This window comes from Vanacampus margaritifer, chromosome 1 (assembly GCF_051991255.1).
Source record: "Vanacampus margaritifer isolate UIUO_Vmar chromosome 1, RoL_Vmar_1.0, whole genome shotgun sequence".
NCBI classification, from domain to species: Eukaryota; Metazoa; Chordata; class Actinopteri; order Syngnathiformes; family Syngnathidae; genus Vanacampus; species Vanacampus margaritifer.
The window spans coordinates 48659701-48679029 of NC_135432.1; the positions used below are offsets into that span (position 1 = coordinate 48659701).

The 19329-nt window shown below is 40.8% G+C and overlaps 1 protein-coding gene across 1 annotated transcript in view; it reads left to right on the plus strand.

Annotated features, from left to right (window-relative positions):
- Window positions 1–18081, plus strand: part of sertad4 (SERTA domain containing 4) — a 29766-nt gene extending 11685 nt beyond the window's left edge. Inside the window, exons 3-5 of the mRNA XM_077568994.1 lie at window positions 11843–12015; window positions 12856–12974; window positions 13910–18081. Of these exons, the coding sequence (XP_077425120.1) occupies window positions 11862–12015; window positions 12856–12974; window positions 13910–14710 (1074 nt within the window). The 5' untranslated portion in view covers window positions 11843–11861 and the 3' untranslated portion in view covers window positions 14711–18081. The remainder of the gene's footprint in view (window positions 1–11842; window positions 12016–12855; window positions 12975–13909) is intronic.
- Window positions 18082–19329: the final 1248 nt, after the last annotated feature.

Sequence of the window (19329 nt, forward strand, 5' to 3'; positions counted from 1 at the left end):
TGAGATGTTTATATAGAGCATTTTCATTTAGTTTGGTCATTTGGATTCATTCTAATCGGAATGTATGGCTCTAGGTAAACCCCGCTAATGCTATTTGACTTGTTTGAAAATACGAGATATTCTTGCATAAATCACCATTGACACTGAATAACAGGTCAGTAATTACAAACTTGGAAAACTAATTGTGTACCAATGTGTAAAAGTACAACAGTGAAAACGAAAGCCATGTTTTTTTTATAATCACAAATAAATGAAGGTGATTATGGATGGATTCTCATCTTTTTATCCATATTCTGTTTTGGATTTCTGAATCGGTGCTTGTATAATTGATAATAATGCCAATTAGAATGAAGAAATCTCTATCATAGATCCTCTGCATTTTCCCTTTTCACAGTTTGTATTCCTATGCAAGCAACTAATATGTCATGACACATAGCATTGTGTGTCCGTGCGTGCCTGTGTTTCTGTGCTATGACCCTCTTGGGCTGACTTGGAACTATTTTGATGTGAAAACCACAGACGACGAACTGTTTTCACTGCTATCTGTACCCCTAAGACTCGGAAACACTTAGCAAAAAGAAGAGAAGAGGGAGTCAACTCTGAACACATACACCCACATGCTGAATCCATTAGCATTTTTGAGGCTGCAGAAGAAAATACTTTACAGATCTCAACGTTTATTACAGGCGTGTTTTGTACTCCATCAGATCTTCTAACAAATAAAATGTTCACCAATGTTTGGATGGTTTCCATTAAATACTAGACAATGGCCAATTCATGCAACAGATAAGTGCCCAGTAAACCTCTAACTGAGGAAATGAACATTAAAAACTGCAAGATTAGAGCAAAAAAATAAAACTCCCTTATATTGAATGATCATCAGTACACCAACAGAGTAAAACAATATTAATTGATTGTGTTCAGAACAGTGCGTGTGAGTTTGTGCTCTTTAATTCACAAAAAATCTGTCAAAAATCCCAAACCCTTCACCTAAACGGATACTTCAGAGTCCCGTCAGAGTCGTGAAGTTGTCAGGAGACCAGAGGAAGGATCAAGGAAAAGAAAGATGAAATAAAGTGAAATCCAGCGCCAACCAGACACCACCTACCACCCACAGAGTTACAATACCAGAATCTTTTACCAACCCCAGAAACATCTAAATTCCAACAGATTAGAGACCTCAAGAGACCAGAGGAAAGACTAAAGAAAGGAAGGATATGTCTTGTTCATCTTTGAAATGATGACAACTCGTTTTTTTTGTAGTAACCACCAGCTTGCGCCCGTGCTTCTTTTTTATTCCCCTCTTATCATACCACATACATTCACTTCCTGCTCTTTTGTTCTAATGCTATCCTTATTCTTGTGACTCTAGGTCCCTCTGCTGGTCAACCTTTGACATAACAATGAAGTCTCACAATATCAACACATCCGCTTTACTTTGAGGTTACAAACACACATTACACTTTTTTTTTTTACTACTACAACTTTTGTTATCAAAACATCAAAAATTAAATATATATATTTTTTAACATAACATTTGAACCTCAAACATCACATCCATTAAGTCACAGATCAAGTCTAACAGGTTTTTTGATCTGCCGCTGAGACCTTCTCAATGCAGGTAATCCTGTGGACACGTCACTTGTCTCCGCCTGCACATGTTCCTCCCTCTTAAAGTCGTGCAAAGTGAATGAACTTGACAAAGCATCATTTACATCATCACAAGGTGTCCCTTGGAAAGTCTCCTTCGTCTTCAGAAGGTTGCGACGGTTCCTCCTGAGCACTTGACCTTGCCCCATCCTCACTTCATAAGATCTTGGTCCAACTTCACGAAGAACAGTAGCCTTTCTGTCCCAAACATTGTTGTCAAGAATTCTCACATAATCTTTTTTTAAGTGGTTCAAGGGTTTTGGTTGACTTGTCATAGCACTATTTCTGTTTCCATTTAAGATTCTCCATTTTTGTTTTTATCTCCTCATTCTGCATGACCTTTGGATAGCAGGGTAGTGTTGTGCGTCGTTTGCGATTCATCAACAGTTCTGCTGGAGATAATCTGCAGTCCAGAAGAACAGTCCTGTAGCTCAGCAGAGAAAAGTAGGGATCAGACTTGCTGTCTGTTGCCTTCTTCAGAACTTGCTTGATGATGTGCACTCCTTTCTCAGCCTTGCTATTTGCCTGAGCATGCTGAGGACTGGATGTTAAATTTTGGAAACCATATTGTTTTGTAAATTGCAGCCATTCCCTGCAATTATAACAAGGACCATTGTCGCTAACCATAGTTTCTGGTATACCATGTCTGGCAAATATTGATTTGACATGAGTGATGACATTGTTGGTAGTTGTATTTGTGAGCAGGGCAATCTCAGGGAAATTTGAATAATAGTCATCAACAGCAAATAGTCCTCACCATTACAATGAAACAAATCTGTTCCAACTTTCTTCCAAGGTGCAATGGGTAGACATTGAATTATCATAGGTTCCCTTGCCTGTTCACTCTGGTGTTTTTTTGCATGTTTCACACTTTCTTATCATGTCTTCAATGTCTTGATTGATGCCATGCCAGTAGACAGTGTCTCGAGCTCTTTTTTTGCACTTTTCAACTCCAAGGTGTCCTTCATGTAACCTTTGGAGAACATCACATCTCCGGCTTTGTGGAATCACAATTCTATTGTCTCCCAGTAACAGTCCATTGGCCACACATAGTTCTGATCTGACATGATAGTACTTTGGACAGGATCCTTTTGGCCAGCCATTTTGAATGTATTCTATCACCATTTGTAACTCTTTGTCCTTAGTTGCCTCTTCACCTAATTGTTGTGCCTTCACATCAGACACTGGCAATGCCTCAACTATCATGTTGACATGACTCTCCACTTCATCTTCACCTTTTTCTTGATTATCTTTGGCTTATCCTTCATTGCACTGATATCAGTCATGCTGATCAAATTTGCTTGTGCGCCAGTATCAATCTTAAATATCACTAAAGCTCCATTTATTGACAGTGGTATAGTCCATGTTTCTTCATCGTCTGTGTGTTGTTCACTTTCAGACATTTCACTGGACACCATTCCCACGAAGAAAGTGTCACCCAGGTCAGTCTCCTCAACCAGCCGTACTGATTTGGACTTGCCTTTAGACAGACATTGTTTGGCAAAATGATTTTTTCCATTACCCTTTGAGCATTTTTTGCCATATGCTGGACATTGTCGTGGCTCATGTCTTCCACCACAACATTTTCAGGAGTATGTTTTATCGTCAGCGTTTCTCTTTTGTGGCTCATTCTTTCTCGTTTTGGTTTTAACTACAGCAACATTTGCACTGTCATGTACTGTAGTGGCACTCGTGTCGTCAAACGTCTTCGCATGCTGCTGAGCATGGCACATTCTCTCTGCCTCATCCAGAGTTAGCTTAGCTTCTTTTAGCAGCCTCTCCCTCGTCTGCTTATCACTTATCCTGTAGACAATTTGGTCGCAGGTCATGGAGTCGCCAAAATCACAGGACTGTGCTTTAAGTTTCAAGTCTGTCACAAAGCAATCAAAAGACTCTTGCGGCCGTTGCATCCAAGAACGGATGTTTTTCTGCGGCGTGCAATGAGCATGGAACTTTTCGATGAAGTTGTCATATTTGTTCCTGTCATCCGCATCCTCATAGTTGAACGTGTTGAAGCGCTTGGGGACCAGCCACCGTCAGCAGCAGTGCAATTTTCCTGGCGTCAGCTTTAGAGTCCAGTCCAATGGCCGCCATGTACAGTTCAAACTGTTGCTTAAAAGACCGCCAATTGCTGTCCACGTTCCCCACCAGTTTAAGTCCCTCCTGTGGCCTCAAAGACTCCATCAAAGCCAACACAGTCGTACACGATGGTCTTTTACTCCTGGTACCATGTCTTGTTCACCTTTGAAATGATGAAAACTAGTTTTGTTTGTAGCCACCAGCTTGCGCTCGTGCTTCTTTTTTATTTCCCTCTCGTCATACCACATACATTCACTTCCTGCTCTCTTGCTCTAACGCTATCTTTATTTTTGTGACCTTATGTCCCTCTGCTAGTCAACCTTTGACATAACAATGTAGTCACACAATATCAACACAGGATAGCTGAAGCAGAGTGAGATCCATAAACACCAGCCTAGTCAACTTGTGATTAACAGTAGATTAATTGGACATCATTTGTGTTGATTTAAATATACAATGAAATAATAGATTCAATAATACATTTTTAATAGTCTTCTTGTCAACATGAAAGTCGACTGATATGTTTACCTGAAGCAAATGGATTTAGGATTGCAACTTTGTCTTATAGTGACCAATTTGCTTAGCGTTCTTGCTTGTGAATATTCTTATTTATCCGGCTCATTTTATTCTCAGGGCATTGAATCAATCCCAACTGGACTGCTCTGTTGCCTCTCATACGAGTAGGAATCATCAGTTCATGCAACAAGGCTTGTTAGAACTGCGTGGCAAACCTACCCATTTATGCTTAAAGTTGGAGACACGCCCCAAACCACGAATCGTATCATCCCTTTGGCTTGCAGAATGACAGTTGTTAAGATGCTTTGTAGAGAGTCCTGTGTCTGTCAACAAGTTGTTGAGTGGAAACTCCCTCATTAATATTCCCTTCAGTTGTAAAAAGAAGAAAAAAAGATAGTAGAGCTGCCTCTTCAGTCAGTTGCATAAAGTGCTCGGCACATCCATCAGCGTGTCTCTCCAGCCTCACTCCCCTGCCTTTTTAAAGAGGTGTAGCATACTAGTCTGGTGCTAACTGCTAACTAGCATCCCAGGCTATTAGCCTACTAAGTGCACGCCTTTCCAAAGCAGGAAACAGTGCTGTGCGTGCTTGTCAATCCAATGGCTAGAATCTATTCTTTAAACATGCTGTGTTCATTAGCTGCAGTGGTGGGTTTCAATAAGTAAATCATACGTGGACGCATCTGCTGTGTTGTGATGGGAATTCCCTAACTATGAGGCAGGCCAATTAAGGGCCATGTGTTAATCGCACATTAGGAAAAAATGTGTGGCCTTGCAGGGAATTTGCATTAGGGATAGACCGATTATCGGCCAGGCCGATATTTGGCATTTTGACTGAAAGTAATATTTTAGTTATTTTGAAACTTTGGCTAAATGTATTTACTGTAGAAGACTATATAGAGCTATGATATTTACTTGTAAATTAGGTTTTCATTTAGTTTTTAAGACATACTGATAACCCTGGGATCACCCTGAAATTTTTGTTTGAATTTTAAAACAAAGGTGACGATTGTCTAAGATTTAAAAGAAATCATTTTGCAAATCTAAAAAATTGTTCATATGCTTTAAGAATTCAAAGAAAGTTAAGAGTCGGCGTTTCTATTTAAAAAATTGTTGGCACCAGTATTTTCTCCCTTTTACTGAAATTGAATATCGGCTCCAAATATCGGTTATCGGTCTCCTTGTCTAGTAATATCGGTATCGGTATCTGCCCTGAAAAAAACATATCTGTCTATCTCTAATTTGCATTATTAATGTGTTAATTACGACAACCCTAGTTCAGAATAAGTTTGTTTAAGAGTGAGTAAAGCTTAAAACTGCATAATTGATTTTCGGGAATACACACTAAGCACGCACTGGTTCACACCGACACCTACAGTAGCTGTACGGGTTGCTCGAATTTACCATTGGGAAATTCAGAGCGCACCAAAAACTGAGTGCCACTGCAAGCACTAGGTCCTCCAAGTAGGGCCCACAGTGCAACAGGAGACGGAAATGGTACTGGCCAGATGCGAGGATTGTGGCCTGACGGGGGCTTTAATAAACATTGTTGTTCACCATTTGTGTGCCGTGGATAATTCTCAAGTTGGTAAGTTACTAACTTTTTTTTTTAAGTTTGCGGTTTGGTGGCGCTCGGTCTGGGGCTTTTCTTTGCGTGGTGGTTGTTAGGCTGGCTAACGTTCACGTTAGCAAGCTGTGGTGGCTATAGAGTTGATGACTCCTGAGCCGAGTTGTAAACAAAACACAGGTAGTGGTGCATTGGAAATGAATTGGAACGGAGCGCATTTTATCTCACCAAACATAAGCACTCGCAGTGTAGTGCACGGACTTCAGAGCGTATTTCCAAACACACTCTATATTTCTATGCACTTCATGCAATGCTGCTCATTGTATTTTAAATGTATTATTCTTTTACAGAAAGAAAATTGCCAGCATTTTCTATATAAACGCAAACACTTACTGTATCAACTACAAAACATTCATGTGAATACTTACAAACCAGTTTGTGAGAACTGCCTCACATCTGTGTTCCATGAAGTTGACCAACTTTTGGCACCTGTGAGCTGCTTTTCCAGCCCAGTGTGATTGTTTTTCATTCCGCCATTCCTCTACATTTCTTAGAGATGCCTATGCTGTAAAAAAAAAAAAAAAAAGAGATGCCTATGCTGGTGCCTATGAAGCCAAGCTGTTGGCGAGAAAGTCCCATTGTGGAAAAACGACATGTGCTGCAGAGGTTATAATTTGCCAAACAAAACACTGGCTGTCCTAAAGAGAAATACTGCAACACTTTGTGGACTGATGAAAACAAGATGATTTTCTAGGGGCTGCAGGCAGCTTGTCAGGCTTGTTAGACACTGATTTCTTGGCCTCTATATTGCATACCAAAGATCATCGTAGTTCGGCTACATCACAATACTTGATAACTCACTTGAGTTCTTGTTGCCTTATGCTGGAGAGGAAATGCCCTCGCCCGTGTGTGTTTTTACAAGAAATTAGTTGTGATTCTTTTTTTAATTTTACAATAAATGGCATATTATTTCTAAACTTAATCCATCCATCCATTTTCTAACACTTATCCAGGCTTCTGGTCGCAGGGGCAGCAGCTGGAGCAGGGAAGCCCAGGAAGTCAGGTTACTCAAACAAATCTCGTACACACAGAAGATTTGCGTGTGTCCAAAAGAAGACGTTGGAGACGTTTAACGGCTGCAATGTATATGCCAAGTCTGGAGCGGCGCTGTAGTGCAGCCGCAGGGAGTTAACGGAAAGCGTAGAAGAACAATCAGCGAAGAAGACGAACCCTTTTTTTTTCTAACTTTATTGCAATCTACAGAACAAACATGGCTTTACATGTATCAGTACAACATGAAAAAGACGAACCCAGGAGAAGTGACAATGGCGGGTGATTCAAGTACAACACCGCTTGTTGAATGTGGGAATAAAGAAAAGAAGCAACGAGAATTGGCGCATACGTCATCAATTTGCGACAATGCTTCTGGAGCTCGGTTTCAAAAGTGAGTCAAAAGTTTCAAGCCAGGAAACCGCGCCATCGTGTGCATGAATGGCCTAAACGGTAAGAAACTTGTGAGGATACATTGAAACTGGCTTTTGTGTGGACAGGGCCTCAGTCAGGGTTTTTCCTGGCTCAAATTGAGGCAGAAGTGGTATCACCCTGACTATGATGGGTGACTACCAATACCAGGTATTGTATTGGTGCCAATCCCAGTCTTATTTTAAGGTATCGGTACTCGCGACGGTGACTCATACCAATATGAGCCACCCTCCTGCAGCCATTTTATGATCAGGAACTAGAAATGAAAAATTATATGAATACAAAGTTGCCATTATTTTTTGCCTTTTTTTTTTAACTACAATCATTAAAAAATCATCCACTAGTACATATTCAATTGTAAATATAGTTCAGGGTTGTTGTAAAACACTATTATGTTTATTGTATATACTGGGTTTTTATGACTTTGGCGATGGCTGGAGCGCGCCACTAAGGAAACTGTTCTTCGGTTGTTGCTTCAGGTCTTTCCGGTGCACTGCTGTTGAAATAGCGCCTCCATAGTGGTGCAACACTGCAACTGCAGTCAAAAATGCGTTCCTGCCAAGATCAATCACAACACAGCTGGAGCGCTGTGGCTCAGGCTGGAGGTGGCAAGCAAATTAGGGGGAGGTGACCGCCTCTGATATTTGTACACAAGAAAAACCCTGGATTCTTATCTGAATTAATCGGTATCAAATTGAACTGTGACCTATGAAACGTGACACAGCTCGAATCGCCAGGTACTAGACAATTCACACCCCTAATAATAATAATAATAATTATTATTATTATTATTGGTTTTAGTAAATGTATTGGATTGGGTCATGACAATCCATCCTCAAGGTTTGAATGTACATCCAAAACCACAAATGACCTAATATAAATCTAAAATATCGCAAATTCATCTGTGTTTTTCTCTAGCTGACAGGAATATGTAGATGCAGATGATTTGAAAGCAGAATGAGACTGTGTGTGACTGAGCATCTCGGTTGACCTTGGTTGACTCCCCATCCAAATGTTCCACTCGACTGTGTGTGCTCTGTGTCTCAGTGCTGGAGGGAAGAAGTCAATCACAAGAGCAGAAATCATCACTGCGGGTGACTTGTCTCCACTCATGACAAGGCTCCCCACGGCACTTATCTTTCCCTTCCTGACTCATTCTCTCCATCCATCCCCACCCAAACCATCCCTTTGTCTCTATCATTCTCAATCAGACTCTCTCCCGTAGTTTGTCTCGTGCCCTGGCACTGCAATTAACTTCTCATCATCAAAGTGTGTAGTGAAAGATTGCAATATCGACTCTGACAGATGTAGGGGATCTGTGAGAGGAGAGATAAGAGGGATGAAGCCAGGAGGAGCTCTGACTGAACATAGGTGAGACGCAGTGTCTCATATACTCACACATCACATATGCTTGCACTCTCACATGTTCTTTTTTTCTCTCTCAGCCACTGGGAAAAACAATCTCGCACATCTACACATCCAGCCTGTAGTCTCGCTCATAACACATTCCTGTGAGACGCAGACAGAAAGCAAGCCGGAGACGTATGCTACTGGCCTCTGAGACGCTTCTCTGCTCATTCTGCAATTCTCCTCATCAAGCATCCATTTCTTTTTCCTCTCTGGCACACAACCATGAACAATTGCTCACACTCCCTCTGTCGCTGACTCGCTACCTCCACATGTTCCTTGAATAACACATCTTGCTGCACAGAACATGCAAGGAAGCTGCTCAGTCTGCATTCTCTTTGTTGTTGTTGTACCCCCACGTTGTTTGGTAAGCTGTCAGTTGTGACCGCCGTTGAAAGGATGTAAGACAGATGGAGTGAAAGCGAGAGGCGAGGGGGATGAAAGAGATAGTGAAAGCGGGATGGGGATGTCAAGATAGAGGTCCCTACGGAGGGCAGAGGGAGTGATGGCATGTTTGTTTCTTTGTGCCCGAGCAAACGTGGCAACAGCGGCAGTGAGGGGAGGTGATGGAGAAGAAAATAGCTGCGGGGAAAGAAGAAGCTCTGGAGGGAAACACACAGGGCTAAAGATGCTAATTAGCCATGACTGCGGCACTCAATGGCAATGACATAATTGGCCCTAGGGGAGGTCGTTGTATGGGGGTCTTCTGCAATAAAATGTATGGTTTGACGCTAACAACAGTTTTTAGTTAGTAAAATTCTGTAATTTTCCATTGTCCTTACTGAGCATATTTTTTTGCACCTGTCCTATTAAGCGGCTTATAATGCACTCTAGCAGTCGAATACTTCTCCAAAATGAGTATATGTAGCGCTTTAGGAATACTTAGCTGGTGATTTCTTCATTCCGTAAACACGTGTGAAATCCATGATGCCAACAGTGCTTCAAAACTTACAAAACAACTGCATGTTTTTGTGACCAAAATAAACAGTTACCTGAAATTGGGGGTGTCAGGCAAATAATTTTTTTAAACGTAATTAATTGCATGACTTCAATAATCAACTCACGATTAATCTCAAATTTTATATCTGTTCTAAATGCACAATAAAGTGTACAATAAAATATTTTTTTATAACTTTCATACTCTTTTTAAAATAAAAGTTGAAAAAATGTTAAACTAATAGAAGTATGGCTGCACCTTTTAGTCATTGATACAGTAATTTCATAATAATTCATAAAATTGAGTTAAACCTATCTTTCTTCTTTAGAAACGTGCTATTTGTGTCATTTTCGGTTGTGGATACAGAGACCACACTAATCCATTATTTATACTGAAAACTAAAACTAACTACTAAAAACTTTTAAATGTAAAGAATTGATGGAGTTTAACCGCCTTAAAATAATGTATAAAGCTCATCATGAAATGTTACCAGTCAATAAACAAATCAAAATTTGAAAATTGAGTATAAATTAAGAGGAGCAAACATTTTTTCCAAACCTAAATATAGAACAAAACAAAAAGTAAAAAGAATAAACACTAATCTACACACTTAAATCTGTTCATTCATGCCAAGTGGGGAGCTTATTGAAGCGGACACTTTAATCTGCTACCCCAGCAGGAGTGTCACCTCAGCTTGGGTCTGTCATGGAGGGTTGTACTTGAGAGTATCTGGAGAGGAAATCAAAATGAAGCTGCAGAGCTAGTGACAAGAAAGTCCAGCCGCTGCTGTTTGGAACAGCTGGCTTTGCATTGTACATGAAGGGGAGGACTCATCCGTAAATCAAATGAAAGACATTCACGATCAAAAGGACATTACTGTCTCCAACTTCACTTTCAATTCACTTCTTATTTTCCCAACATAAAAGGGAATCAACACAAGTCACTCTTTTTGGAACGCTATCACGCTCATTCCTCTCTCAGATGAGGGATTCTAAAGTTAAAAAAACATTAGCTAGTATGAAAAGATGTGCGTTTGTTGGACATCTCCAGTGGCAAATGACAAAACCCCAATCATGCGTTATTTTCACAATTTATTCAAATCGTAAGCAAGACGGTGTCACGGCAACAGAAATATTTCAAGCAGACATTTTATGTTTCACTCACACGTCTCACTTACGCTTCTCACAGCTTTCCTTTACAATTCAAAGTGTGGGATCCATTTCGCCGTACAACTTGCTGTCAAGCATTTTGCTAATTGTCTCACCAATTAATGACAAGGGGACCGGTGGTGTGAGGGTGGTAATTCTGTCATTTGTGCCCCACTTGTTACTGTAGCATGGGTGCTACAGAGCTGGGTTGATGCTCAAGACCACATGCGCTTCAAACCAATGGACCAATATGTTTTTTTCAAGGATGATAGCAATTATTAGTAGTCCAGGACATCGATAACTGATATTTCAGGCCAATATTCATCCGTAGTGCCGATTGGGTAACACCAGGGACCGGGATAACAAGCACAGGAGGACATGATAAAACTTGACGAGACATTGACAAAGGGAAACACACGGGGAAAACATGACCCATAAACGAAACAGAAACACATACCATGACAATTTCTTTATTTATTTATTTTTAAATAAATAAATGAAGTCTGGGTTCTCCCAGTGTCAGCATCATTCCTAAAAAGTGGAAATTTAAATAAATCCTTAAATGAAAAGTTCCCTGTATCTCACTGAGCGACAAATGCATGCAAATGTAGCTAATTTGTTTTTTTTTGTCAGGGTTTGCAACAGGTTTCAAACAGACATTGAAAAATTGTCTGAATATGTTTGAAATGTCTTTGCGACAAGTAAAAACTGTCTGTGAACATCTTCGAAATACTGATTAAAGCCCTAAATTCGCTACATTTGCATTCACAAGCATTCACCACTCAGTGGGGAACCAGCTTTATCGGCCTTCAGATTCGTAAAAGGCAGATGCTGATATTTGTCAAAATGCCAAATTATTGGGCCGATTATCGGCCTATCCCTACTCCAAACGGAGCCATCCTACATGGAAGTGTATCGTAACATTCAACAACACGTATAAATCATCTTAAGTAAAGTTTAGCGTACTTTATCAACACTAAAGAATGCATTGATCTATTTGATACAATGAACAGGGTTGCTATCAGCTTGATAACTGAATAAATGTTGCTGTTTTTCTAGAGCCCAATCGGTGAAAGAGATGACCCTCGTCTTGTCCATGAATCCTTTCTTGGAGCCAGAGGGAGAACCTCCCTTGCCAACATACCAACCAATATGGAAAACGGAGCGCTGCAGTAAGACGTGCCTGTCAAACAGCAATGCGCTTGACCACACGCAACACCAACTGAAACAGGGTAAACGCGTCACGTCATGTTCTTTATATTGTCCCTTTTGTTTTTCTTACCATTTGCAATGCCAACTTGCCCCTATGAGTAGGATTTATAATGTTGCTTTTTGTCAATGAAAAAATTCAAATGTTGCTTTTTTTTATACCAAAGTTAGTTTTTGACTTTAGAATTGAAAAGGCAAATAATAATGTAGAGGTACAGCAAAGGCTGCAGGAATAAATTTCTTGACAATACGTGTTTAATATTCTTTAATGTCAGTGCAGTGGTGAACATTTGTCATTTGCCAGCGGTTGGCCCCTCACTCCGTCATCATTATTTTATCCGCATCTCGTCGTCTTGTCGCTGAATTACAGTTTGTCATCGCTATCTTAGGGCCGTCAGTAAAAGGGTAAGCACACCATTTTATTCAATTAGAAATAGTTTTTGGACCACTTTCACAAAAAAAAAATAGAACTTCATATATTATTTACTGCTTCTTCTCCGGATTCTTCTCCTCCAACTTCCCACCATCTTTGCTGTCTAGGTTAGTGACAGTTCGGGTGACGGCTGAAAATTGCTTCTGTTGCTCATTCCGTCAGTGTTTCAAAGTTTCCGTCAGTTGTCAGTCCACCAGCAAAACAGGGGCCCATCAGGAACGCACTGTCCGTCAGTAATGATAGATTACCGATGATGGGGTGTTACTGCCCACCTCTACTATTGTGCCTCAACTTCCAGTGTAGTACAAGCTTACTAGCAATATGTTGATTTAATGTTTTTGTACTGTATATTGGATATATTGATATTTGCCATCAAAAGCTTAACTGACTGTAACTGATAGGTATATAATAACAGTTCTGTTTTGTGTAGAGCCTCCCTTTCGACGACTTCCTGACCATGTGTCAATGTCAAGAATTGCATACTTCAAGAGGAAGTTTGTTGATGATGATGATGAAGCTGCATTCAGTTTCAGGACATACTGCCAGACTGTAAGTATTGAACAGCACATTTTATGCTTCATTTATTGGTTCGATTATCAAAAGAACATGTTATGTTTCTTTGCTGTTTTCTTCTTTGAAAGATTGTAAAATCTGCAGGAAGCTATAGAGATTGAACTCGGATGAAATGTTGATGTTATATTAGCTGGGTTGGAATGAGAGCCGGATCGGTGCAGTGTCTGCAGTGATGCGGCTTCTGTATCGGTCTGTTGTGGTGAAGAAAGAGCTAAGCCAAAAGGCAAAGCTCTCGATTTACCGGTCAATCTACAACCTCACCTATAGTCACAAGTTGTGGGTCGTGACCGAAAGAACAAGATCCTAGATACTAGCGGTCGAAATAGTTTCCTCCACAGGGTATCCGGGCTCTCCTTTAGAGATAGGGTGAGAAGCCCGGTCATCTGCGTTGAGAGGAGCCAACTGAGGTTGATTGGGCATCTGGTTCGGATGCCTCCTGGAAGCCTCCCTGAAGAAGTGTTCCGGGGATGTCCCACCGCCAGGAGGCTCCGGGGACGACCCAGGACACGCTGGAGAGACTACGTCTCTCGACTAGCCTGGCAAGGCTTTGGAATCCTGACGGAGGAGCTAGATGAAGTGGCTGGGGAGAGGGAAGTCTGGGCTTCACTGCTAAAGCTGCTGCCCCCGCAACCCAACCCCGGATAAGCGGTAGAAGATGGATGGATGAAATGTGAGCCATAAGACTGTGGTCGGCCTGATGATCAGCAGAAGTCATGAAAGGATGACAATTCAACCTACATATTTTTACAGACGTTTTTGTCTTAATTTGAAACTGTACAATCAGGACATTTGACTAACAAATACTCATAAATGACGTAGATACGTATAACTATCAACTGAAGCGTTAAATACTTTTTCTGACTGAATCAGAATAATTGTTTTTTTTACTCATGTTGCCAACTGTCCCTCAGGTGGCCCCCGTTATGGAGGAACGGGCCCACGTGCTGCGCCTTTCTCTGGACAAGATGCGCTTCATTGATGACCCTGAAGTTTTCTTGCGACGCTCCGTCCTTGTTAACAACCTCCTCCGGCGTCTACGAGCTGACATCCTGCTCCAGAGCACCGAATGGTGCTTCTCTCCCAACCCAGTTTTTACCACCGTCTTACCCCCGACCTCGAACCCCACACAGCAAGCACTCAACAGGTCCGTACCAACGCCCATCTGCTTAGCACCCCAAGCCGGACCACCGTTTCGTAAGCGGTTCCGAATGGTCCGTGCAGGACAAAGCGACCTTCGCAATGACTGCACCCAGACATGCTGCTGCATCTACGCTGCAGCGGCAGCTGCGGGACACTACCTGCACCTCCCATTCTCCATGTACGATGCAGAACTGTCCACTCCGCACTCGTCCTCCTTCTTTCAAATAGCTAGCAATCCTAAGATAGGACTGACTGTCATAGAAGGGCCCGACGATGAGGATGAGGACGCAGAGGAGGAAGATGAAATTGATGAAGAGGAGGAGGAAGGGGTTGTTGAAAGGAGACAGGCGGGACCTTCTACTGATTGGGTTCGAGCTACTTCAATACAGAAAAGTCAGACAAGGACCATGCAGGGTCACGCTCACTCCAGGACGTTGACGTCTCGTGTTGAGCAGGGGGAGGCTGAAGTAGAAGAGGAGTCGCACGGCGTCACACCTCGTGAATGGGGCTCGAATTCTGAAGGAGATCTTCTCAAGGTTCACTGTTGGCGGCGCAGGGGTCACAGACAATGACAATTTGCTTACATGCAAGTCTTCGGGCTGTATTTACGTAGACAGGTGTACGTGCGCTCGGCGTAAAAATGGAGCACATTTCAATTCTCATGCCGAGGCACGTCTCCTCTACCATGTTTGGGACTGCATTGCGTCTCTGAGTATTCCGGCGGAGACAGCTGCTGCGCCCCCGGTGTATCTGGCAATTTGGTAACAGATAGTAGACTGTGCTTGGCCTAAAAATGGGCGCATTAGTGGTGAAACGGATCATCATGATCTGTGGTCGGTTCGGATCAGCCCCTACGGTTCGGATTGCGCATGATCCGCGAATTGGTTGGTGGGGGTGGGGGGTGCGCATTCACTCGAAAGCTACATGATCAGTCGACATTCACTATAATGGCAGCAGAGGAAGTTAAAAATCCTTGTGGATCACGTAAATTGCACGTATGGGAGCATTTAAACAATTTGGGGTGAAATTAGTCCTCAAATTAATGATAAAGAATTTTTTTTCTCCCTCTTCTTCCTCTCTCTTGAATCTTTTCATTGACACCGGCATTTCAGACATGTCAAGGAAGCTGGGAACTTATTCAAACCGCCGCCTACGCTAAGGCTAAATTCAAAATAAAATGTTCCAAATAATACATTGACGCCAATGCAACCCTTAATGGGCTTTTACTTTGAAGTCGGTCTTCGTGGCGGCATGACTGCTAGCTTGACTTCCCTTGTCGACGTTTCGGCTTACATTACCGAAGTTTTGATTGAAATTACATATTTACTACCAATATCATGATGCCATCCCGAAAGTATATTTAATCACTAACTTAGGACGATAAGTAACCACTAGTTAGTTACACCGTCATTGTTTGGTACAACGATTGCCTTGCTGGTACGGTGGCCCTGAAGTTCAAAACGCAAAAAAGGGCTGGCAACAGTAACGAGTGACAGCTGTTACCTGGCTTGCTTTCTTTACTACTTTTTCAATATTCTGGACCAACTGGCTATTTTGTAATTCACTCTCCGTGTTTAAAGTGAAAAGGGAATGTGCCTTAAATTGCACTTTGAGGTATTTTCATTATTAAAAATAAATAAATAAATAAAGATAAATAGAACATTGTCTTCATTTATTTTATAAAACACTTCGCCAATTAAAAAAAACTTCAAAAATTCAACTCAAAATGTCAAATATAGCCGTTTCGATTTTAGGAACACAACTTCAAGCCATTTGATACCTTGCTATTTTACACATGGTCCATCTATAAAATAAGAATGTGTTTGCCTCATTTGCACTTAAAGTTGTGTTCCTAAATCCTAAATGGCCATATTAGACATTGTGAGTAGATTTGTTTTTAATGGGAAAAAGCATTTTACAAAATAAATGAAGACAAAGTACTATTTATCTTCTTCTCTTTTTTTTTTTGCTGATCCAAAAAACGATCCGATCCGTGATCCGATTTTTGTGATCCATTGCACCACTAGTGCGCATCTTAAGTTTCATGCCGGAGCAAGTCTAGTTTTAGCATGTCTGTAAATTTGGTAGACATGCTATGCTTTTCGGAGCATTCTGGCGTACTGAGCTGCTGCGTCAATTTTTTGTCAAAAAGTAGACGAGATTTTAGACTCTGTAAAACCAGGTCTATCTAGTGCCGCAAGTGGTCTATCGCGATTTTGGTGCTTTTGATCGAGGCGCAGGCAGACACATCTGTTTCACTCATGAATATGACAACAGCTTGGGACAATTCCTCTCAATCAATTCAGTGAATGAATTTGAATCATTATTATCTTCATAGCACCGCCCTGGCCGTGTGGCAGAACTCTTAAGGAGGTCACACACAGGTGCACAGTCACGGGTACAAGTCTGTCTCCAAATTTCCACGTCACATGCAGCAAAGGGAGATGTTGCAGTTTTACCTGCCAATGTCACGCACAGATCCCAGCAAGTCTGTTCCTGCAATGTCAAACCCGACGTGCGTTCTGACCACTCTGATTTTAATACAAAGTGGCGCCGCTACATTCCATCCCATAACGGCACTCAATTTTACCTGTTCTCAGTCTCTAAAAATACCAGAAGGAAGAAAACTCCCACGTAAATAGATATACCAAAAGTAGGGCCCTTGGAGAATATACATCAACGCAGTAATGACCAACAACTTCTTTAGTAGAACTTTACCCATAATGCCAAGCTAACTGAAATTGGATGATAAAAGAAAGACTGAAGGATTGTGACATTGTGTTGTAATGTTACAATTACAGGATCTTGCACTGTCCCCAAGACCATTTTCGAGATCCATAACATAGCACAAAAAAAAAAGTTTTAAAGGCAGCCATGCTATGGTGCAATGGTCTTACTTCAGGACCCTAAACAAGAGTGTGTGTGTTAATGATTGTGCTCAGAATACCATTTAGCATTCCAAAACTTGACTTTACTCTTATTTTTTCTTGGTTACATAAATTTATGTGCAGTTTTCTGTTATTTTGACCTGCAAGAGATACATCATAGTGTCTACTCCGTATCATAGAGACAACAATCGTAAGCATTGGCAATGTTAAAATACACGTGTAAGTGCCTTAGAGTTTTGACGGTTCGTGTATTTTGTGTGTTCATGTAATTGTTCCTAAAACACTTGACACTGGCATTTTGTTGAATGCTGTGACGTTTTTTCCAAATGTGGGCAAGACTATTACTAAATATACGCTCAAAATAATAAAAAAATAAATAAAAATAATATTTAGAATGCATGTTGTGGATAACTCAGCACTGACCATAAACAAACTTGAGCCAGCCTTGAAGAAAACTTGCTACGACTTACAGAAACCTAGTTTGTATCTTTTTTTCTTAAGGATGTTTTAGCTCAATTCTTTCTTGTTTTGTCCCCAAAACATTTAACCTGAAATACAGCAACTGAAATCTCATGACGATCTTACAGTCCATTTGTCTTAGCTTTGTCTTCTCAAACGTACACTCTTTTGTCGCACGTTTTTACGTATCATACGTTATCAACATAATAAATTATTGTAATGTCACATTTTAATCAGATGGCAAGGGTTTGTTTGGAATTACAGAAAGTTAACATTTTAGGAAATAATCTAAAGTAGATACAAAGATATAAGTCAAGAAGTATATTTGGACAATGACAAGGTTTTTATTATTTGCCTTTATACAACACCACAATTGATCCAAAATTAAACCCTCAGTGTGTGATTGAAGTGTGAACATTCAATTTTATTTAAGAAGTTTTACAAAAATATGGCTTCTGCCATTTTGGAATTACAGTTGTATCATGCAGTATGCCTTGCGTAATAATATTTGTTCAATTGACAATTAGTCACCAACCTTTTTGGGGCTGAGAGCTACTTCTTGTTTGCTGATTAGTTTGATACACACTTCTGAAATAACATTGTAATTATTAAGGCTGGGGGGAATGGGAGGGGGTGGGGTGGGGGCGTAGCTATTCGAAAAAGTCAATTACAAAAATTGGTTTAGATTAAAATTGTGAGCAATTGTCCGAGTCATCAATTTCTACAAAGTTTTGTTAGTGACAGCCCCAGTTATTATCAATAATTAATGACATTTATTTAATTCTGATCATGTTTATGATTTCTCATAATATTTAGAATACAGATAAATACCAATGCGCAATACATTATTTCTATAAATCTTTTCCCTTTTCTTAGACAATGCCCCAGATCTACGGGCTACTAATGTGGTCCTTGGGGCCTGCCAGGTGCCCACAGGCATCATGTTGGTGACCGCTTCTGTATTGTATATATGATGTATGTATGGCACCTGATGGTGTTTTTGATAATGTGACAAGAAGAATTCAGAAGCAGAGGTGGCAATCCAGGTCCAGAAAGTAAAAACCCTAAAGCCACAGTTTGGCTTTAGCCATTGATGCTAACTAGCTAGCTCCTTAGCAGGTAACCGAGCACCATGGGCTAGCTAGCACCTGGGGCAAAGCCAAACTGTGGCAGGGTTTTTACTTTCTGGAGCTGGATTTGCCACCTCTGTTCAGAAGTGTGTAGGGCCTTCCTCTCACGTTCAGACAAATTCCGCAGAACTTAAAGCACAGCAATTCACAGTGAACACGAATAATGACCGAAAGCATACACGTTTTATAAGTAAAGAAGTTTACCATTTATATAAAATCAAAACACTTTCCGTTAACCATAATTTGATGATGATGAGCCCAAAGTAGTAAAAGTTATGCTGGAAATACTGGTGAAAATAATGGAAATAATTAATCAATATTAAAGTCATATTTTGGTAAAACCATCGTACCAAGAATTAGCGATAGTAGCATGGATGCTCCCGTAGTAGCAGTTTTGTCGGAACATCTGTTCACTAGAAGAAGACTCAAACATTTCCGTTTTTATAGTGGCCACAATGAGGGGGCACAGGCTGCTTGTTAAGTGACTTTTATATGTTCTCATTTACTGGCAGGGCCTGTCTCCTTCTTGATTCGATTGGCCCATAATATTGAACCACCTTGCATCAGTCAAGTTTAACAAAATGATGGCAAGCTTCACCATTTAGAACTTTCTGTTATTGCATTATTAGCACGTTGAAGGAGAAATACATACTACACATGCAGTATTATCACAGAACGCTCCATCGCCACTAATAATATCCAGTACAGGGCACA